At 32.8% G+C, this 23,082-nt stretch overlaps 4 protein-coding genes across 7 annotated transcripts in view; 2 read left to right on the top strand and 2 right to left on the bottom strand.

The window, feature by feature from the left end:
* Nucleotides 1-759: 759 nt before the first annotated feature.
* On the bottom strand, nt 760-12,532 carry LOC132737747 (iron-sulfur cluster assembly 2 homolog, mitochondrial-like). 2 transcript variants are annotated; one of them, XM_060725083.1, is made up of 4 exons: nt 12,399-12,532; nt 10,074-10,194; nt 7,378-7,493; nt 760-2,110 (listed from the first exon to the last, which is right to left on the bottom strand). In XM_060725083.1, exons 1-4 carry the CDS (start codon nt 12,437-12,439, stop codon nt 1,936-1,938), a joined length of 453 nt encoding a protein of 150 aa, XP_060581066.1. In that variant the 5' UTR covers nt 12,440-12,532; the 3' UTR covers nt 760-1,935. The 2 variants fall into 2 exon arrangements, with proteins under 2 accessions (XP_060581066.1, XP_060581067.1); XM_060725084.1 differs by lacking the exon at nt 12,399-12,532 and adding an exon at nt 10,989-11,055.
* Nucleotides 12,492-15,935, top strand: LOC132737746 (protein ZNRD2-like). 3 transcript variants are annotated; one of them, XM_060725081.1, is made up of 5 exons: nt 12,492-12,616; nt 13,115-13,278; nt 13,810-13,958; nt 14,265-14,349; nt 15,055-15,935. In XM_060725081.1, exons 2-5 carry the CDS (start codon nt 13,275-13,277, stop codon nt 15,429-15,431), a joined length of 615 nt encoding a protein of 204 aa, XP_060581064.1. In that variant the 5' UTR covers nt 12,492-12,616; nt 13,115-13,274; the 3' UTR covers nt 15,432-15,935. The 3 variants fall into 3 exon arrangements, with proteins under 3 accessions (XP_060581064.1, XP_060581062.1, XP_060581063.1); XM_060725079.1 differs by having other exon boundaries at nt 13,807-13,958; XM_060725080.1 differs by having other exon boundaries at nt 12,521-12,626; nt 13,807-13,958.
* A 2,453-nt stretch (nt 15,936-18,388) lies between these two features.
* LOC132737744 (uncharacterized) lies at nt 18,389-20,098 on the bottom strand. The gene is made up of 2 exons (XM_060725078.1): nt 19,059-20,098; nt 18,389-18,833 (listed from the first exon to the last, which is right to left on the bottom strand). Exons 1-2 carry the CDS (start codon nt 20,096-20,098, stop codon nt 18,389-18,391), a joined length of 1,485 nt encoding a protein of 494 aa, XP_060581061.1.
* Nucleotides 20,099-21,127: 1,029 nt separating this feature from the next.
* LOC132737743 (inversin-like) overlaps nt 21,128-23,082 on the top strand; it is a 59,851-nt gene continuing 57,896 nt past the window's right edge. The window contains exon 1 of the mRNA XM_060725077.1: nt 21,128-22,031. Coding sequence (XP_060581060.1) covers nt 21,543-22,031 — 489 coding nt within the window. The 5' untranslated portion in view covers nt 21,128-21,542. The remainder of the gene's footprint in view (nt 22,032-23,082) is intronic.

The following is a 23,082-nucleotide window of genomic DNA, read 5'->3' as shown; positions in this document are numbered from 1 at the left end:
AAAATAACAGGTGTCATTTCTTTCCCAAACTTCACAATATTGCCACACTGTTTGCTCTTGTTTTCTTGAAAATAGTGCCATTAAATAATGATGCAGAAAAAATAGACATCAACATGAAAATTTCAAAACATTAGTCAGACAGTACAGTAGAGTAACTACAAAAATCATTTGAAAATATTCAAACCTTCACTTAAGAGAAAGGCTATCATTTAAGTACTTCTGGATCTAGGCAATCACAAAAGTTGTACAAGGTTGCTTTCTCATGAACGAACCGAGCCAAATATAATATAAGCTTTAGGCATTGCAGTTTCTGAGAAGTCTTGTAAGTTACCTTTACATAAATGACCCAATTTAAAGGCAAGGCCACTTTTTACCCTAGGGGCATGTCTTACATAACTTTTGTAGTGGTCCGCAAGGCAATACAACATGCCAAATATTTAAGCTCTTGGCATTGTTGTTTCACAAAAGAACAGCTAATGTATATTCCTATACAGGTCTATATAAACTAAGTGACCCCTGTGGTGGGGCCATTTGACCCCAGCAACATGATTCATTTTGTAGAAGACAATAAGTTGATGCTCCAAAGGAAATATATGTACTCTGGTATTTGTAATTTCAGAAGATTTTGAAAGATCATTTTTAAAGTCTAATTTTAGCTCATGTGACCTACCTAAGCATCAGACTAGAACCATTTATGAAAATTTTGTAAAGGACCACCAAAGGATCAAATGTAAATTTAAAGTTTGGTCAAAATCCATCAAGTGGTTAAGGACAAGATTTTATTAGAAATTGTGGTGGATGAGAAACACACTACTATCTCAAAAGCTTACCTATGAGCACTTTGTGTTAAGGTAAGCTAAAAACGTTTTATAACAAATTATTGTGAAATTTCATATTGTATTTATTCAAAAACAGCAACACATATTTTATATAACAAATAACAAACTATATCATAGAACAGTTGGAGACATGACCATTTATATATAAGAAAACAAAATAAAATTCAATTGTGTAAAGCTATGTCTGCTTTTATTACAAAGTAACAGTTACTGTCTTTGTTTGCAAAGTAACAGTTTCAGCTTACTTTTTAATAAACTTTTAAAGATCACAAATTCTAACTAAATTTCTCTACCAAATATGCCATAATAAGAAAAGCTTGAACTCCTATTCACTTCTCTTTTACATTGAACAGTAAATACTCATAAATGTTTAATAAATTATCATTAAGTTGTAATTAAAAAAATATAAATCAAATGCTTGTTCTCAAAGGTGCAAAACATTTAGTGCAAAACAAATGCAACTCTGACAATAAAAGTCTTTTAAATAAATATAAACCATTTATTGCAACTGTAGAACATTCTAATACAATCACACTTATAATGTACATGCACTCATAACACAGAATTTCAAAATAAATATTTGCTTAAGAGAATCTTATTAAGAACAATTGCATGGTCCAAATTCAGATGCAAAGTAATAACAAAAACCTGAGGTCTGAGTAATCAAATTAGTAACTTCTGAATAAAATAACCAAAATGCAACAATCACATGACAATGCCAAACTGAAAATCTTTTTTAGCAAGACACTCTTTTAATAGGAGGTGAAATCATTAAACTATTTTGTACTATAGTAAGCCAAGAAGTTATTCACTTGTCATTGTTAACTAAACCAGGGTCTTTCAAATTGCAATTTGAATGACCCTGGTTAAATAACATAATATGACATGTCAAAGTTTGATTTTTGACATTGTCATTGTAATTTTAAATATTTGGAAGCATAGTCTTTGTTATAGGATATTAAACTGAACTGTACTAGAATATGTATTTGATCATACTCTACTGTAAAGAAGGAGCCTGAATAAGTCCAAACACTTATCAACTAGGTATAAATCCAAGTGAAATCACAGGTTTAACATAATAAAACATTAACAAGATTCACAATTTAAGTGCAAAAGAAGCACCACATGAACATCCTTGTTCTGCTTGTGGATTGTCAATCACACGAAATGCAGCCTTAATCAGTTCTTCATGATAGTCTATAGTGGATCCTTTGATAAAATTTAAAGATTCATTATCCACAACAACTTTCACTCCATCACGCTCAAATATTCTGAAATAAAAGATACACACACAATTATATGGCAGATATGTTGACAAACCTGTCAATAACAGTCAGCGTCTCATTGTCCAATTAGGAAATAATGTAATACAACATAACCTACAATAAGAGACAACCTGTCAAAAAAGACCTTATTTAACATTCTCTATAAGTGATAAGTGGCCTGTATATATAGCTTGGACTGTAAATGATGTTGCAATCAACCAAAACATTAATCAACCCTAACCATATTAAATATCTTAAATGATCTTGCCCATCTTTCATTCTGGACACAATCATTCTTCATATGTAGGGAAAATTTCATAATAAGTACTGGTTGAATAGCAAACACTGCAAACCTGATGAAGATGTACCAGAACATCTTATTAATTGACTCAATAGCCCCTCTTCCTTCGGGAAATAGCAGGGACATTAACTTTTTTTATTTTCAAACCTCTGGTAAGGGCCAGTCAAGCATACAGTCAGATATCAAAATCCCTGTTAAAAGTCCTAGCATTGTGATTCAGACATATTCATGGCCAATATGGCACCAAGACAAAACCACAACATTGACTCAGCAGTACAGGGAGAGATGCAAGGTAAATATTTGTCTCATTTTGCATCAAAAACAGTGCCTTTCCCAGGAGATGGGTGGGGTATAGTCTCAACTGACTGGTGCATAAGTACTCTTGTTATTCAATTTCTTGCAAAAAAAATCATGTTTTTTAGACATAAACCACCAAAAGCGTTGAAGCACTTAAAACTTGATATCTTGCAAAACAGACAAAATTCAATTCAAGGATAGTATATACATCTTCTTTAAACTAAACTAATGATAAAGAGACTTTTCCATCTGTAAATTTTGAGCTGTTGCACACAATAACAGATAGAGTAAGGCCACTGTGTCTAAAGGAAAACTTAATCATCATGAAAGGTTAGATAAGTGTGAGAATTTTAACATATTTGATTATGTACTTAATGTGCCTGTTCACCTCTGTTACCTTTATAATTCTTAATAATTCTAATAGTAACAGGTTATATTCTATATCTATATTAACCATCAAAGAAGAACATTTTAGAAATATTCCAAAATGCATTTGTTATTTAAGTCAACATATTGTGATAATGTTAAACAAAGAACAATCCGTGATCTGATGAAAGCCAATTAAGCAGTTGTATGAGAGGGTAATGGGCAGTCTGTTCCTTATATATCATTCACATTAACATTAACAGCTCAAAACAGTTTTTGTATTCAAGGGCCATAGTTCAGCCAAAAATCATTCTACCTGAAAATCCATAAAAAATATACACAAAGTACCTGAGCTGCCAATCAATCCTGTGAAGTTTCACTCAAATTTCATTAGTAGTATTAGAGAAGAAGTCCAGGCAAAACTTTAAAAAGTAAACGTAATTAAAGGGCCAAAACTCTGACGAAAATCATTGAACTGCAAAATGCTGATGATATGCACAACTTAACTTGGTACTGATCATTCCTGTAAAGTTTGGATGAAATTGCACCAGTTCTTTTTGAGGAGTAGTCTGGACAGAGAGACAAAGGAAGTGATCCACATGTACATTATATAAGAAGTGGCTATTTTTTACCATGTATCAGCTATTGTGTAGAAGGTGACACACAAGAGCTGTCACAGGAGACAGCCAAGCTCGACTAATAAAATACTTGACGCAGTAAGGAGGACAAAACTATGAAAGAAAAACCAATTATGTATAATAATGTATTAAGTTAAAGTAAAAAAATATCATTGTTAACATAAATTCCAAGATCAAGGGGAATAATTCTAGAAAAAGTCATGCTAGAGTTATAAACCTTTCACACAACATGTGTGTAATGATAAGAAATATATATTTGAAGTTTGAAGTAGATACCTTAAAAAGTAAAGAAGTTATAATTTTTCTTAAAGAAAATCCTAAGTTCAAAGAAAGATAAATCTGTAAATATTGCTTCAAGAGTTACAAACATTGTCACATAAAATGTAATTGATGATAAGGAATAAGTATTTGAAGTTTGAGGTAGATACCTTTAAAACTAAAAAAGTTATAGTAAAAAATAACATTTTCTAGTAAAAAAATCTAAGTTTATGGGGAAAAAATTCTTGCAATATTAGGTCAGAGTTATGAACCTTGCCACATAAGATGTGGATGATGATAAGTTACATAAATTTGAAGTATGAAGTTGATCCCTTTAGAAATAAATAAGTAACAGTAAAAAATAGTATTTTTTGAGGAAAATTCTAAGTTCAAGGGGAAATAAATCTGAAAATATTTGTGCTAGAGTTATGAACCTTGTCACATAAGATGGGGATGATGATAAGGTACATAAATTTGAAGTATGAGGTTGATCCCTTAATAAATATGGAAGTAACAGTAAAAAATAGTATTTTTTGAGGAAAATTCTAAGTTCAAGGGGAGATAAATCTGAAAATATTTGTGCTAGAGTTATGAACCTTGTCACATAAGATTGGGATGATGATAAGGTACATATATTTGAAGTATGAGGTTGATCCCTTAAGAAATAAAGAAGTAACAGTAAACAAGAGGGCCATGATGGCCCTGAGGTCGCTCACCTGTATATAGGCCCCCCACCCCCGGGCCAATTTTTACCCAAGGGCTTTTATTTGTTTATTTGAACAGACTTGGTAGACACCCATAAGAAGATGTTTCATGCTAAACATCTAAGTTCTAGCTCATTGGCTTTTTTAAAAGAAGATTTTTAAAGTTTTTACTATACACATATAGTTAAAAACAATGTCACCCCTGGGGCAGGGCCAGTTTTGACCCCCGGGTGTTTATTTGAACAAACTTTGTAGATATTTACTAAAAGATGTTTCATACTAAATATCTAAACTCTAGCTATTTGGGTTTTTCCAAAGAAGATTTTTAAGTTTTTGCTATACTCAATCAATCAATGACCCCCCCCGGGCGGGGCCAGTTTTGACCCCAGGGCTTTTATTTGAACATACTTGGTAGACACCCATTAGAACATGTTTCATGCTAAATATCTAAGCTCTAGCTCTTTGAGTTCTTTAAAAGAAGATTTTTTAAGTTTTTACTATATGCATATAGGGAAAATCAATGACCCCCTGGGGCGGGGCCAATTTTGACCCCAGAGCTTTTATTTGAACAAACTTGGTAGACACTCACTAGAAGATGTTTCATGCTAAATATCTTAGCTCTAGCTCTTTGGGTTCTTTAAAAGAAGATTTTTTAAGTTTATACTATATGCATATAGGGAAAATCTATGACCCCTGGGGCGGGGTAAATTATGACCCCAGGGCTTTTATTTGAACAAACTTGGTAGACATTCACTAGAAGATGTTTCATGCCAAATATCTAAGCTCTAGCTCTTGTGGTTCTTTAAAAGAAGATTTTTTAAAGTTTTTACTATATGCATATAGGGAAAATCAATGACCCCCTGGGGCGGGGCCAATTTTGACCCCAGGGCTTTAATTTGAACAAACTTGGTAGACACTCATTAGAAGATGTTTCATGCTTAATATCTTAGCTCTAGCTCTTTGGGTTCTTTAAAAGAAGATTTTTTAAGTTTTTACTATATGCATATAGGGAAAATCAATGACCCCCTGGGGCGGGGCCAATTTTGACCCCAGGGCTTTTATTTGAACAAACTTGGTAGACATTCACTAGAAGATGTTTCATGCCAAATATCTAAGCTCTAGCTCTTACGGTTCTTTAAAAGAAGATTTTTTAAGTTTTTACTATATGCATATAGGGAAAATCAATGACCCCCAGGGGCGGGCCAATTTTGACCCCAGGGCTTTTATTTGAACAAACTTGGTAGACACTCAGTAGAAAATGTTTCATGCCAAATATCTAAGCTCTAGCTCTTATGGTTTTTTAAAAGAAGATATTTAAAGTTTTTCTTTTGGTTGCCATGGCAACCAGAGTTCTGCATGGAATTAAATTCTTTGAACAATTTTTAAAGGTGACCACCAAAGGAACATTCCTGTGAAGTTTGGATGAAATTGGCTCAGTGGTTTATGAGGAGATGTCATTTAAAGCAAAAGTTTACGGACGGACGGACGCCGGACGGACGGACGCCGGACGAAAAGCGATCACAAAAGCTCACCCTGTCACTTTGTGACAGGTGAGCTAAAAATAGTATTTTTTAAGGAAAATTCTAAGTTCAAGGGGAGATAAATCTGAAAATATTGGTGCTAGAGTTATGAACCTTGTCACATAAGATGTGGTTGATGATAAGGAACATATATTTGAAGTTTGAAGTTGATACTTTAAGAAATGACAAAGTTATAGTGAAAAATATTTTACTGCACCAAAACTTTAATCTGAAATCTGGACGCGGACGTGGACGCCGACGCCGGGGCGAGTAGGACAGCTCTCCATATACTTCGTATAGTCGAGCTAAAAAATCATTAGTTACCTTCATATATCTTGTTGTCTTACACAAGTTTCAACAAACATAAATAAATATATTTCCAACAGATCCCACCAATCAAATATCAAACTATGTTGCTTTTTTTTTTCATTGGGGGAAAAACAAATGTCAGACATAGCATGCTTCAACTTAAATAAGATGTTTATTTACATTAAAATGTTTTTACATTAAAAAGTATAAACCTATATGTTAAGAAATATTTTAATAATCTTTACCAACAGTAAAATTATATTGGTATCATAATATTTTGGTTGATTCTTGAAAGTGATGTAACATGGAATGTCTTTGTCATTTATCACACATGAATATTATTTAGTGCACAACTTTATTTGTCATCCAATGAAAACGCTGTATTTCTTAAAAATTCTGTGTGTAAATTTTCATAGAAGAACAAAAGTCAATATTATATTGAATTCCGTTCATAGTCGACTTCTATTTTTCCTAGTACTTCACAGAACCGCATAGTGATGTAATAAAGTGAATGATAATGAGGCCAAATAAAGCTTGACACTAAATATGTTAGTATTCTTCCGTAGCTGTTCTACAGAAATTAGAAACATTCTCCTGTCACTATCGCTCCAGTCGAAGGTTCTAATTTCTGTAGAACAGGACGGATGAACACTAACATATACACGTAAACAGAATAAATTGTTCCAGAACAAAATATTATCCTGCTACTTTAAGTAAGGTTTCATCTGTTTAGCAATGATATCATGCATCTGCCAATCGCTTTTAAGACAATATACTACAATATTTTTTTCATACAGGCATTTAGAAAGAATTCTCAGACAATAAGTTCTGCAGCATATCTATATCTTTTACACACTTAAATGTTGTGAAATAGATTTACCTGTCATCTTCTGTTAAATCTTTACTGAGTTCAAATTGATATTGAAACCCGGAACAGCCTCCACCCTCAACAACTATACGCAAAAACGAGTCATTACCCTTAATGTTTTTCAGCCGCTGAAATAAAAAGAAAAATATGAAAATAATTCAAGCACATCAATATTTGTTTGTCTGTTTTTCTAATGCCAATTTAACTAGGGTTTGGTCCTATCTCCATGGTCAATCCACAGGTGCTTGGCTCATATAATGCTGAAAATCATGTCAAGACATTTTTATTTATAGTAGAAAGATCTGATAATTTACATTGCCCCAGCCCCACTTTAAATTTCTGCTGGACAAAATTCAAAATTGTCATTGTGTTACATGTAATGGTCACTTCATTATAGTGAAACTATGAAATGAAGTGCAGAAAATAGCCTGATATTAACATATAAATATTTCAATTTTGTCTTATGTTACTTGTTAGCATACTTTTCCTTCAGCTAAAACACTTTTCTAATTTTACTACTAACTACTAGAGGAACCCTCCATGCATTATTCCAGTACAACTTGATATTTGAGAACAACCATATACCTTAAGCTACATGTAGCTGCTTAGCTACCTCAGCTTACATTAAACTTAAAGTATACAAAGTCCCTTGTGAGATACAAAGTCCCTTGTGGTATACAATCCCCTGTGGGATATGAAGTCCCTGGTGGGATACAAAGGCCCTAGCAGGATGCAAAGAGTAAATGGTGCATGCACTAAATAATTAGTAAACAGTTATAACTCTACTTAAAATAGCAACATATTAAGAGTATGGAAACAACATAATTTTCCATTTATAAATTTTATTTAAAAAATCATAAAATAAAGTTTTATACCCCTCTAAACAAAAAAAACAACAAAAAACAAAAACAACAGAAAATTTAAAAAAAACTTTTCAATATAAATCTGTTATCATTCAGAATTAAAACATTATTATTTGAATTTCATTTTATTTCAACTACTCCAGGTAATGTAGGGAAACAAACTTTTAATGAAATTGTAAAAAAAAAGTTTACCCCAGCTGTTCTTTTTAATTCAATTACACAAAAATTTGAACATCATTTTTGTCAACTTCATATCAATAAGGCAATAATTTATTCTATCCATAATCCCTAGAAAATGTCATAATATCCTATGGAGTAGTTTAACTTATAAAACCAATGTAAACAAAATCATGACTAATTTTTCATAAATTAACTGCTCTTGCTCACACATATTTAATTCACATATATATCCTAAATATAATAAACATAAAATTCAAATACACCAGATTCAGGCCAAAACATGCTTAATGTTTATATAAATAATCATCTAATCAGTAAGCATTTTAAAATTCCTGGTTCAAATTATCACAAATATTTTTTTAGGAAAAGGGAGGTAACTCAAGTTGTTTCTCTTGTAGCTGGGATCTTATTACAGAATAGTCTCCCTGTATTGTACACACATGAACAATTGACACTAAACATACCTATACAAAACATAAATGACACTAGTAACTGTAACGTCATATTTGTACACAAACTGTATCAATACATTCTTGTACATAACTGACACTATCACTTCAGCACATCACACTTAACATTTATTTTACACTGAAACATATACATTGTACCTACATGACTGTATACAAATTCAAATATACTTTTATTTTAATACTAGTAGGAAGAACATGTACTGCAATTTTTTACATAGGCAATGACGAAAAAAATTAAACTATTACATGTACTTAGAAATTTCATTAAATTGCAAGTTTAAAGAGAATTATGATTAAAGCAGCACGCCTCCAGATTCACGCTAATTTTCATTAAAATTTTGAAAATGTATTTGAATGTATAATATTGTGAAGTAACCAAAAGGAAGCAATTTACACATTATCAATGGCACTTACAACCCACATAAATTACCAAAAAGTGGTCAAAATATGCATAAATACCCCTTACTGCGTTAGTAACGGAGTCGAAATATAATTGTAAATACTAAAAAATTAGTCATTTACCGGACATAACATGTGAAATATTACTTGAATCTTGAATCATTTTACTTTTCCTAAAATCTTAAAACATATTTCTCAAGTTTGATTGTATTGAAATATCTTGACTCATCTGGAGGCATGCAGCATTAAAATAAATTTATGAAAAGCAAGACCTGTCAGTGTAAACAGACATACACCCTCAAAACTACATTATACAAAATTACATTAATTTCATGGATAATGGAAGTTGAGATAAAAATTATATTAAAACCAATAAATTTCTTCAAGAACAAATATTACTATTCATTATATAAATGTTGATACCAAACAACCTAAAGTCTAATAGCATATATTCTAAAAATTCACTTTCAAAGACAGATATTTTACTAACCAAAAATTGAATGAAAATTATGTGTTATTTTTTTGTTTATTTTTCATACATTTTTTAGATCTACATTGTATAATCATGACACTATAAACTTTTTTCACCAGGTGAGAAAGATGTACAGCATTACTGGGACACTAACATACCACTCTGGGAATACCATTCCAAAACTTTCCTGACTGAGCAACCCAGCTGCTTACACATTTTCTCCCCTAATAAGAAAACAATTCTATATTGTGAAACTATTATCAACTTAGCCTATATCTATACATATGCATATTAAATCATATTTGTACAAACTAAAATAAATACCTGTACACAACTGTCACTAAGGCGAAGATCAGCATCTCCCTGGTTACCAGGTTGTGAGCTTGACTCAGACAAATGTTTAGAATTTTGATAGAAGTGTCTCTGCATAGACCATGAAACATTTCTGTAAAAACAAGAACTTTTCTTTAAGTTATTATGGTCAAATGCTAAATGGAAAATGGCTATTACACAAGGAAACCTATTTTTAAATATTATCATTTTAATATAATGATTAACCCTTTACCTCATATATACGCGAAACCACACACTTTCGACCCCCCCCCCTCTTTTAGGCCTCAAATAGTTATAAAAATGTCCTATTTGGGCCCCAAACACATGTTTTTGCTTGAGAAATGTTGCTAAAAAAAGTGAGCACTTTTTCGGCGCCGCTCCCATCCAAAAGATACATAAGGGGGTTGCCAGAAGGGGGATGTGCCCCCTTCTGTTTAGGGGGTTTGAAGGGGGGTGGAAGTTCCCCTCATCGCAAAGAAAAATTTGGACTTGTGAGAGGCTAAAAATGACCCCAGATAGATCATAAGGTAACGTGTAACCAACGCTGAAAAGCATTTGACTTTATCTCAATCCATTGAGAAGTTGCAGCACTTCGAAATCAATTTTGATGGAAAAAATCAATGCAAAATAGTGATTTTTTGGTAATTTTGAGATGTCCCCTCATTGCCATGGTAACAGGAAATTTAAGCCTGAGCATGTTGTTACAAAGACAATGGTCCAGTCAACATTTGTGCCAAGTTTGATTAGTATTGAAGCAGTTTTGATAGTTTTATAGCAATTTGAACTTGTAACAGGAGACTTTTCAATGAAAACAGCCATTTTTCACAAAATGCTCATGAAGTAATGGGTTAAATATTAAAAATGAACACAACTTAACAAAATGGCAAAAACAATATAATTAATTACCTGGGAAGACAGAATCTGATAAGAAAATATAAACTTTAATATAAGGTTATCAACAATTTTTTAGTAATTCTCGCATAGATAATACCACTGCTTATTCAATGATGAATGCCTTAATTTATACTACTGGATGACAAAATATAACAAATACCTATCCTGTGTTCCATTTCCCTTATTGTCTTACTTTAGAAAACTTTCGTAACATCTTTGAATGACTCAAACTCAACATTCTACCACAACAATCTAGACTAGAACTTATCTTATTTCAAAATAATGTATTTAAAGGCCCATTATGCCTCAGAAAAGCTTTTATTTTTATTTCTCAAAAGTTGTCTGGTAAAGTTTCCAAAAAAATACTCCTGGACCAGTTATCTGTAATTCGTCTTTTGCTTCAGTTGATTTTGGCAATAAGTACAGTGATGGTGATTTAGTATTTTGTATGGAAGTTAAAATATTAGTTTGTTTACCTATTGCTAATTTTATGACAAATAATTTTACATTCTACTCTTCTTTCTTCTTGTAAAAAGCACCTTATAAGCTTTAAAAAGTGGTGTTCCTTCAACAACCATTAAGCCATTTATAAATCGGACAAAAAGCACAGAAAATATCTCAAATTTCAGTAAACAATCATGCTATTATTTCAATTTGCAGACAATTATTATCAACACAGAATTAAAATCAAAGCTGGAGCTTGTGATGTAAATCACTTTTAAATTCTAAAAATAAATTATATAATCCATAAATAGACTTGTCAAAGAGACACTGAGATAATTAAATTTTGGACGGTCCATGTCTTTTTTCCAATCAAATTTTTCCATAAAAAAGACAATTAAAATTAGGCGTAAAGGTTCAACATTATCAGTAGGAAAAAACAGTATGTAAAATGGGTCAGACTGTTAACGCCAAAATAAATAGGCTGGAAATTGTAGTATACATGTAAAATTACTTCAAATCCTGATTTATGAAATTATGTAAATTATAATTTATTACGCTAGAACTGTTCCCAGATCTACATAAGTTTAATTTCTGATATAAGATATAAGCATTTGAGTCTCATCTATTACATGTAAATACAATTTGTATACATAATCAAACTTGAATTCTTAAAATACATGTATGATGTAAAGGTCATTCTTTTAAAGTAATATTGGAGATAAGTACAAGCACCATGGTTAAATATCAGTATAAATGGCATGTAACCTCCAAAATATGTACATTTATGAAGTATATTCCATTGTACATTACCCCAATTACAATGTATCTTTTCTGTCTGGAAAATTTATCCGAATATAAATATCCGAATTGACGTAACAAAAGGTTATTTCATTTTGACGCAATCATAATTCTTGAGGCACAAATACTTATAATAAACATAAGAAAACATTACAAATAATTGAAAAAAGTATCAAATACCTGATCAAATTAGGTCTAATTAAACAAAATTTACGAAACATTTTTAACTTGCTCAGGATCACGTAGACGCTTTTGAAATTGTTAAAGGAGGGTTTGTTTATGAATTACTTCCCTTGTAAAAACACAAATTCACAACGTGTTTTGCCTGTCATTTATAATGAGCTAGTTTGTGCTAATTATCATTTATGATTTAATTGTGTCACGTTATAAGATAGCAGGTAAACTGGTGTAAGAAATAAATTTATTGCAGATGTCTAGTTATCTTTAACATAATATTATTCATGTTGAGAAAGGGACCCGGCACAGTGTTTGGATAGTGTAAAAAGTAATTCTAGAAAAAAAAAAGTTTATATTACTATATATTACATAAAAACTATATATTTTTTCTAGAATTACCTTTTTACACTATCCCAACACAGTGCCGGGTCCCTATGGAGTAGATAGGCCTATATGATCTGATGATTTAGATTATCAAATCGACATGTACATATGATAATCATAATATTATAATCTACATGTACCCTGGGACTATAACGTATCGTATGTTCCAGATGTACCAACTAAATTGTGATAAAATCAGGAAAAATACAATGTAATTTATTTTATCAGCATCTACTTTTAGACACTTTATAGATGTTGTTTTTTACACTTAACAGCTTGTCAATTAAATTGCTAGTAAGGCAACAGTGAGTTAATTTGTTATTCCTTCATTTCAGGTTTTAGATAGTTTCTTTATATGCAGCTGAGATAGTTTCTTCATAAGGACCTGTGGTTGTTGTATTAGATCTAGTATACAACTTTACAGATAAAGACGTTTGTCTACCAACAACAAAAAAAAGTAAAATAGGAACATACAAAGCATTGTCAATAAAAAAAATGGGTAAGCTTCTTATTTAATTTAATACTTGTATTGTATAATATTTAGGCACAGGAACTTGAAATTCTATCATATTTGTTTATTTATACTGTATAGGGGGTATATTTTGGATATTATCATTAATATTGATAGAATTTCAAGTTCCTGTGATTTAGGGGCATCCCTGGCCGAGTGGTTAAGGACGTTTACTTCAAACCACTGGCCCCTCACTTCTGTGGGTTTGAATTCAACAGGGTTTTTAGATTCTTTCATGTAAGGAAGCTATCCAGTTAGCTTGCATCGGTGGTTCTACTCCGGTGCCCGTTGGTGCTTGAAATAATGCATGGAAGGGTACCGGATAAACCACCACATGACCTGTACTGTGTTGGTGGGACTTAAGAAATAGAATAAACTATTACAACATTTATCTTAAGCTTGACTTTTTAAAACGTTTTTACTATTTTGATGTGTGACACTTAAGTATAAACATGTTCATTGTATTTCTATTTTAAGTTCATATTAAATAATAATATCTTGTTTATGTTTATAAAGCAGATGATGAATATGAGTGGCAACCACCATCAGAAGCCGAGATGAAGATTATACAGGCAAGGAGAGAACGCTCTGACAAAATCAGTAAACTTATGGGAGACTATATGCTGAAAGGTTACAAGATGCTGGGTATAGTCTGCCAAGAATGTTCCGTATGTATAATCTTATATCTATTCAATGTCACCGGGTGAGAAAATGTGCAGCCTGACCAGGACTCTTAAGTTTAAAAAAAGTGTTTTGCAACCCTACTTACAGAGCTGTCCAGCAGCCTACACATTTTCTACCCTATTCATATACAATTACATTTTTGTAGATGAAAAATAACATTTCTGCAGCATTTACTGTGAGACCTGTTTATAGATTTTGTTGTTTGGCTTAAACCCAAACAAAAATTGAACTGTGTTGTACTATGATATGTTATTGTGTTGTTTCATGTAATTATACTTTTGTTGTTTCAGACAATACTGTTACAAGATAAACAAGGTGTAAATTATTGTGTGGCATGTAAGGAGTTGGATACAGACACTGATAAAGATGACCCAGGTTAGTATTCATTGATTGATTAATTTTGTGGCACTAAATATACCGGAGAATGTCTATGTGCATGAGTCCAAGTTTTGATGGCTCAAAGTTTTTACTGAAGTTTTCTGTAGTTATCTTAGGTTTTGTACAAGTAATTTGTTTTTCCATGGGAGTTAATATCATATCTGACTTAATTAATATAAGCTTTTTCAGGAGATACCTCATATCCATACTTGGCAGAACATAAAACTTAATTCATAGATTGATCGCATTGGGAAGCAATGCAATGTCCAGAATCTGTATCTTTTGCATAATGTTTCTGTTATTGCCCTTTTAAAATTGTTCATATAAACAATTTTTGTGAGAGATTTTGGAGAACTGCACTTAGAAAGAAGTATTACTTTCTGCTCATAATCTTAGAGTTATTGGTTTTGTAATTTTAAAATACCCTGCTTACAAAGCAGCATGTGGAGGTATTTGCATACCAAGTGGCACCTGGTTATATCAGTAACCTGGGTGGCACTATTAATTTCTTTTGATATTGAAGTTGGTTTGATGTCAGATATTGAATCACTAAAAATTTTGATATCAGATATGACAGACAGACTAAAAATCTCACCGATCAAAATTATGTTATTCCATTTTTTTCAGAACCGTGTCTAGAAATATAGATTTTAAATGTTTCCTATGACTTTCTCTATTGTCAGCTGCTGTTTTTATTTTCAGTATTAAGTAGAGATGCTGCAAGGTCTCAGATAATGGAAGGAAGTGTGGCAGAAGATGATGATACAGACTTGTCCTTCATGAGGAGACAAGATCAAACAACCAGTCCATCACATCCTCAACAAGATTTACAGAGAGCCATTCCACTATCCATGGCAACTGTGACATCATCAAATGTGACGTCATCAGTATATCCTAGCCAATCAGCTCAAAGTAGTTCAAATTTGAAATTTAGTGACACTGTAGATACTTTATGTCAGAAGATAAACTGGGCAACTGAGGAGTTAAAGAAAGCCTCAAGTGTAGATTATTGTGTTAATCTCTGTCAACTGATTAAATCCTCCGCAGAAGCTTTACAAAGTTTAAAAAGTGTTGACTGATTTTTTTTTTGTATTTCTAATTTTACATTCTTACAGAATTCTTGAGCAACATAAACGTACATGACAAGTAAAAACATATTTAGCATCAGACTTTGGCAGAAGCTTTAGGAAATTTTAAAAATGTTGACTGATATTTTTTTCATCTTCCTTATTACTAAGGTTTATATTGTTCATAAAGAAATAATTTTTTGTTTTACATTCTTAAAGGAATCCATAGTGAGATATGTAAAAATAAAAATGATACAAATACTCTGCTGAAAAGGAAACACGTTTTTAGCAACAGAAAAAAAGGTGTTATGTAACAAAAAAGGAACTTGTATAAACAGGAACAAATAGAAATGAATTGTCAAAGCGGAACAAATGAATTTACTTACTACAAAAATACATTACATTTTGTATCAGTCAAATGTTTTTACAGAAAAATATCAATAAAGGCATTTGACTTAATTCCCTATGTATTTTAAATGATGTGATTGATCTTTAATATATAGGAATCAAAAGTTATTTGTGTGTGTGTATTTGCGTTTATTTATACTTGCAACCGGTTGCCCATATGGGCAAGGCATTAAGAGGAGTATTAGTCATTTTAGATTTTGGAGGATAGTGCAATTACAGATACAGAAAGATGTCCCACTTCCAGAAGCTTCTCCTAGTTCTTTAGTGTGCCAAGTGTTTAAGCACCCATACACGGGTACGTAAAATGTAATGAATAATATACGTTAGATTCTCAAAGGAGTAGGAGGAAAACCATAGAAAACCATCCAGCAACAGCCTCTCACAGTTTCAATAAAGAGCCGTTCAGTTACAAGTACATCATATATTGGTGTCGATTCTGTAAGCCATCATACCCATAAGCAAACCCTTCTATGATTACTTCTAATTATTTTGGGTACTTTCTTTTTAGACAATGTCATTTTTATCTGGAGGCGTCCTGCTCTTCTTTCAGAAATTCCAAGTTGAAGATCCACGATTTACAATACAGCTTGAACAGACTGCTCCCAAGTGTCATCTAACCTTGGTCTATTGATTTTCATCGCATATTTGCATGTTGGTGCTTAGACAGAAAACAATGATTAATAATAGTATAGTTATTACTTGTCTTGGTAGATTGTTTATTTTACAATTGAATTTAAAATTTAATCAAGTCTGTTCAATCTACTTATTTTCAATCAATTTCCGTTAAAACGAAGAAGAAAAAGAACGGTAGTCAGAATACTACACTTTTGGTTGATAAAATTATATCTGGAACCCAATTATGGCCTATATCACCTCTTGTTCACAGACTTAAATCAATTCGTAATGGTTTGTTACCCTTTATTATTTGCGTCATATTAGTGTGTGGGTATTACAGGCATGTCGCGTAATAAAACTTTCATGAAAAAAATAGGAACGTGCTGTCTATTAAAAACCATGGGTCGTAGTTTGCGGACAAAAGTTACTGGTAAAGGTTTTTTCTAAAATATTTTTTTTTCACCTTTAATGATGAATGTATCAATGTATACTTCTATTTTAGTAACAAAAATAGTTCTGATAGTCAGATCTTTGAGATAATTGACAAAAGGCTTAAGAATACTACATCTACATCATACTGCTTAACAATCAATTCTGATTATGACTAGCAGGCGCGTTGTCAGGGAACTGTTAATAAAAGAATTTATTTATATGCAAACTAAAATGTTAAAAGAATAAAAGTTCTACAAGACTATTAATTTAAAAACATAGTGTGCAGTTTAGAATTTATAGAATGGGTCAAGCCTCTCAGTAAAGATGTTTAAACTGGGGCTAGACTGAACAGTTAGGGGAAGGCTATTCCAAAGACGTATGCTCCTAGGAAAGAAAGAATTTTGAAGATATTGTGTCCTCGAGTAGGGTATCGGTTAGTTCAGATTTCTTGTTTGAGTAAGGTGTTGGTGGTCAACAAAAACAATATTGTTTTGGATTTTATACAAGTAGGTTACAGCACTGATGTTTCGACGCTGTTCAAGGGTTTGCCAATTAAGATCATTTATCATTTTTGAGACACTACTTGTATAGTCATAATCATTAAAAATGTATCTAGCAGCTGATCTTTGTACTTGCTCTATCTTATAAATTAAGTATTTCTGCCAAGGATGCCAAACTATGGAGCAATATTCAACCTGAGGTCTAACATAGGTCTTATATGCAGTTTCTTTTATCTTTTTATTTGGAGTTTTAACATTTCTTCTAATGAATCTGAGGGAGTTATTTGCTTTAGATGTGATGTTGTTTATATGTTTGGTCCATGAAAGGTCTTGACTAATAGTGACTCCTAAGTATTTCGCTTCTTGAGTTGAGTTAAGTTGGATGTTATGGAGGGTATAAGGAAATATTACAGGGTTTCTTTTTCTTGTTATCCTGAGAACTTCACATTTGTCAGGGTTGAATTCCATGGACCAGTCTTTTTCCCATTTTTCTAAAGCATGAAGGTCATCTTGGAGGGTTTGGGCATCTTGTTTAGATCTGATGGTTAGGTAGACAACAGTATCATCTGCAAAGAGTCTAACCTTACCTTTGACACTATCTGGGAGGTCATTTATGTAAGAAAGGAAAAGACAGGGACCTAATACCGAGCCTTGGGGGACACCTGAGAGAACTGGTAGAATTCCTGATTTTTGACCTTCAACTACAACTTGCTGGGAGCGTGACTTAAGGAAGGAATGGACCCAATTTGTAACCTCATAACTTATACCCAATCTTTCTAGTTTACTCACAAGTTTGTGATGGTCCACCTTATCAAATGCCTTACTGAAATCCATGACTATGACATCAGTTTGTTGGCACTTTCAAGATTGTCATGAATTTCCTTGGAGAAGTTTACTAGCTGGGACTCACAACTCCGTTTTGACCTGAAGCCATGTTGATAGGGGCTAAGGATGTTGTGTTATCATAAAAGGACATAGTATTGGACACTAAGATGTGCTCCATCAATTTGGACGCTATGCATGTGAGGGAGATTGGTCTATATATAATTGCTGGGTTTGCATTAAAATGAGCCTTTTTTGAAAACTGAGGCAAGAAATTGCATGCTTCCAGTCTTCTGGGACAATACCTGTTTTAAGTGAGATCTGGAAGATGTGGGTCAGTATGGGAGTAACCTCTCGATGGAGCTCTTTTAATAACCTAGGGGATATTTGGTCAGGACCAGAAGCTTTATTTGGGTTTAGGTCTTTTAAAAGTTTCTTCACACCATCTTCCGATATAGATACTTCTGGCATAGATGGGTGGTGTTTCTGTTTGCAAGCCTGGGATAAGCTAAGGGGCTGAGGCCGAGAGAAGACAGACTCAAACTGGGAGTTAAGGATATCTGCTTTTGCGACTGGATCAGTAAATGTTTGACCTTCTGATTTGAGGGGTGCCACACCACAGCTTTCAGTTTTATTACTTTTAACATATTGGTAGAATTTTTTATTTTTCACATTTTGTGAGTCTTGGCTAAAAATGACAGAGTCTAGGTATTGCCAGTATGCTTTCCTAGTTTCTCTTTGGATTTCACTTTTAAGTACTTTGAGCTTTTTGACCAAATCATTTGATGGGGACTTTGACCTTTTAATGTTTGAATAAGTTCTATCACGTTTCCTAATTTTTCGAATAATGGACTTGTTTAACCATGGTAGATCTCGACGTGTTTTAGTGACTTTAGTTGGTATGTGAATAGAACAAAGGTGGTTTAGTTCGTCCTTGAAGGAAATCCAGGCTTTGTTGGGATCAGTGTAGTGTGTTTCACTGTAGACCTTGGCATATTTACTTACGTCATTTTTTAAACAATTCCAGTTTGCCTTATTATAACATTGGATTTCCCTCTTTGTTTGAAGTGGACGCCCTCTGTTAATTTTGATTTCATGAAAGACTATGTCATGATCTGAGGAGCCTAAGGGAGGTAGGGTTTTTGTACTATGTACGTGGGAAGGCATGTTTGTGAGGAACAGGTCAAGGACGTTGTTACCTCTGGTAGGGATGTTGACCATTTGCTGTAGGTTTAAGTTAATGAGATTTTCAAGGAAAGAAGTGTATATGTTTGGGAACTTACAACCTTCTGTCAGGGATTCTGTTGACCAGTCGATGCTTGACATATTGAAGTCCCCAAGCACCCAGACAATACTATTTTTGGGGATCTTTTTTATGGAAGACCAAAGTTCATTGAGGGGTATCTCATCCTTCTCGTTAGGTTTATAGAAGGAAGAGATATAGATGTCCTTAAAACCTTTAAGGGACATTTTGGCCCAAACTGAATTATATTTTGATTTCGGATCAGGTTGTTCCTGGCTTAGGATGGATTTCGATATAGCAACGAGGGTTCCCCCACCTTTGCCCTCTAGTCTATCATCCCTATATACCTGGAAGTTTAAGAAGTCAGGAAAAATTTCAGCTGTTGATATTTCAGGTTTTAGCCATGTTTCAGTACAGCAAATAATGTCAGGTTTGACTTGGGATATTACCTGTTGTAAATCTGGTATTTTATTTTTAATAGAGCGGCAATTTATGTTTAAGACGCACAACCTTTCACATTCTTTAAGTTTTTTGTTTGCCTTTGGAGGATGACGCTTATTTTTGGGATTAGGGGTGGAAGTAGCAATTGGTTGTGTGCCTGGACTGCTTGAACTAATGTGTGATCTATGGGGGGAGGAGATATCACTATCTTCACTCATGATGGAGTTGAGAGGGGAGAATCTAGTATTTTCATACAATGAACTAAAAAATTCTACATATACAAACAATTTTGCACTAAACTGTTCAAACAGGAACATAAAATGATTGTATTTAGTGACAGGTGTTACTTTATACGGTAATATTCAAATGTGGCTGGTTGTTGGCACAGGTTTTATAGTATTTAATTGTGTAATAATAATATTTTTCTATATTTTAACACCTAACTACCATGTATAAATAAACAGTAACTTCCGAATATACACATAGCGCGAGCCATATACGTGCGGCCATTCATAATCAAGAAAAGTACAAATAGAACTTGTCCGGTTTCAATAACTCCATTTCTTCTTAAATTTACACTCAACATTAGCAATGGTCACTTATGTTTATTAGATATCCGTTAAACTTGTGATATAGTTCATGTTACTGAAATATTAAAATATTACACATTTAATGGTATATGACCGATCCGTACTGATCCGGTATAAGTTTTCTACTATTTTCTACAAATATTACATGACACTGACCTATAGCTTAAACTTTTTTGCTGTTGACTGTTAAGCTGATATTAATACAATGATCTAATGAGTGGGTGGGGCTAGATGTAAGTACAAATGTATATCGTAGTTTTCATAAAAAAACAAACAAGAACAAAAAACAGAAACAAGAAAAAGAAAAAAAAACAAAGAAAAAAGCAAAAGACCAAACAAAAAAGCCCACACCTCTGTTTTTTATCACTGAGAAAATGAAGGCACGGTGATTGAAGACCTAGGCCCACTTCTCACGAGCACTGTCACTTTTAAAAGAAGCGTCCGAAAGGGTGTGCAATGGAAGTTATATGCGTACATGTATATTACATACTAACAGCGTCTCTGAAGACTGTACCTAGTAACTGGAATGTCCGATATCGAGGAACTTGCCTTGTCTGAAAATTGTCGTTCAGTTAACTTCAACAGAATGTTGATTATCGAATATTTAATGTCATATAGAGTATGAACGCTTGTTGCTATATTACGCCAAATACAGCGCGTTTTATACTGACAATATAAGAGTCAGTGCTAATTCAAATTGCAATCAAACCGTATATGACTACCCGTATTGTTAATAGAATAAATATGGATATATAGGTTAAATGTGGCATGTTTTTGTAATATCTTAAGCATACTATATGTATAGTATGTCTTGTTATAAACTATAAATTAATTGTCATCTAAGAATATTCGTCATAAGAGCACCTGTAATGGTATAAATAGACGATTTATGTGAACTCATTAAAAGCAAAATGACAACTTAATGGAATTGTACCCGCTAAGTGCATGTTTAAAGGAATATATTCAAGTGGGATGTTTGCTTGTGTGTCTTATGGTTTCTCGGAGTATACTTAAATAGTTATTTAGTAGTCACTCGTTGTGACCAGGGCTTCTTGTAGAGCCCTAAGCGTAGATGGGGGAGGAAATAACCCCTAGAAAAACGGACGCATCTGTTCCACAACTTGAGAATAAGTTATGGAAGGCGGTGCAAGAAGGAAAATTAAAAAATCTTCAGACGTTCATTAATGATTATAAGGAGCATGATAAATTCGTTCAAGTATTAAATGATAATGATCCAGAATATGAAGAAGATGGTGGTCACGTGGTCATCTATTGTACAAAGGAGGGGAGAGATAAGGGTCCCACGTTCAGTGGCAAAGACTTCGGTGCATGCATTTCGTTACTTGTCGAAAATGGAGCGGACATTAATAAAAAGGACATGGCACAAAAAACTGCCCTATCTTGGGCCGTGACCTTAAAATGTCCTAATTATGTCACAAAGTTGTTGAAATTAGGGGCTGACGTGACGCTATATGACCAAGATGGGAACAGCCCCTTACACATAGCAATATATAAGGGTTACAAAGATATAGTAAACATCATTTTGGATTTTAATCCCAAAGTAAGTAAAATGTTGAAAACGAAATCGTCCTACATTGATATGTATGGAAGCTAAATGCATATTATAAATGTCTTTGTTAATTAAATTTGCATAATTAGCTTTGGCTCAGTTATGAAGATCTCTTAAAGATATGTGGTGTAGGAGTAGACGGGTTTAAGTAGAGTTAGATCAAATAAAATAGATAAACCTTTTCAAACATTTTTTGAGAACAATATAATGCGTACTAGACTTGTTTAAGATCAAAAGGTTTAAAACTATTTAACACATTTCTATAACCAATATATTTAACTAAGTTTGGGGGATCAAAAAGTACACTTTAGACGTTACAATGATACTGATACTATAAAGTTTATAAAACGTAAGCCATTATACACGTATAGATTTAATTCGATCTGCACAGTCCTGTAACTAAGTTTTAACAATGAATAAATATTTTCCTAAATAAAGGATTCGTTTACCATTTAAAATGCTGGTCGAGTTTTGTTTACTCTGTTCATAAACCGGTAACTAGTCTTATAAAATCTATATCATGCCCATTATTTTGATTATTAATACAGACCGGTTTGCTGTCTTACACAAAGAACCTTATTTCACACCGCGGTGTATGCATTTATTATTTTATTCCTAAATGACAACTCTTTTCAATTTCTTTTATACATTTCAGTTTTTGTAAGAATCTTATCAAACAGAGCGATTTACTATTTGAATGTGGCTCATTTTTTAGAATACTTTGTTGCGTCCCAATCAGCATATAACATGTTTTTTAGCCGTGAGAATGCATTCATCTAGCAAATACAAGCTCCTACTTTACTCGGAATTACATTTTTTTACTTCCAAAAATGCTTTAACAGCATAAATATTTTCCACAAATTTAGGAAAGGCAACGTTTTGTTAAAGTTTGTGAAACTGACATTCATTATTCCTGCACCTATACTGAATTAACATCATCATCAACAACAACAACAACAACAACAACAAAAAACAACAGACACCACTACCATTACCAACAATAAAACAAGACCTTGAATGATTTAGACGAATCCTTGAGTTA

This window comes from Ruditapes philippinarum, unplaced genomic scaffold (assembly GCF_026571515.1).
Source record: "Ruditapes philippinarum isolate M1 unplaced genomic scaffold, ASM2657151v2 ctg1792_1_1_1_1, whole genome shotgun sequence".
Classification (NCBI taxonomy): domain Eukaryota; kingdom Metazoa; phylum Mollusca; class Bivalvia; order Venerida; family Veneridae; genus Ruditapes; species Ruditapes philippinarum.
The sequence above is the reverse complement of the archived record's forward strand: the minus strand, read 5'-3'. Positions and strand labels throughout refer to the sequence as shown.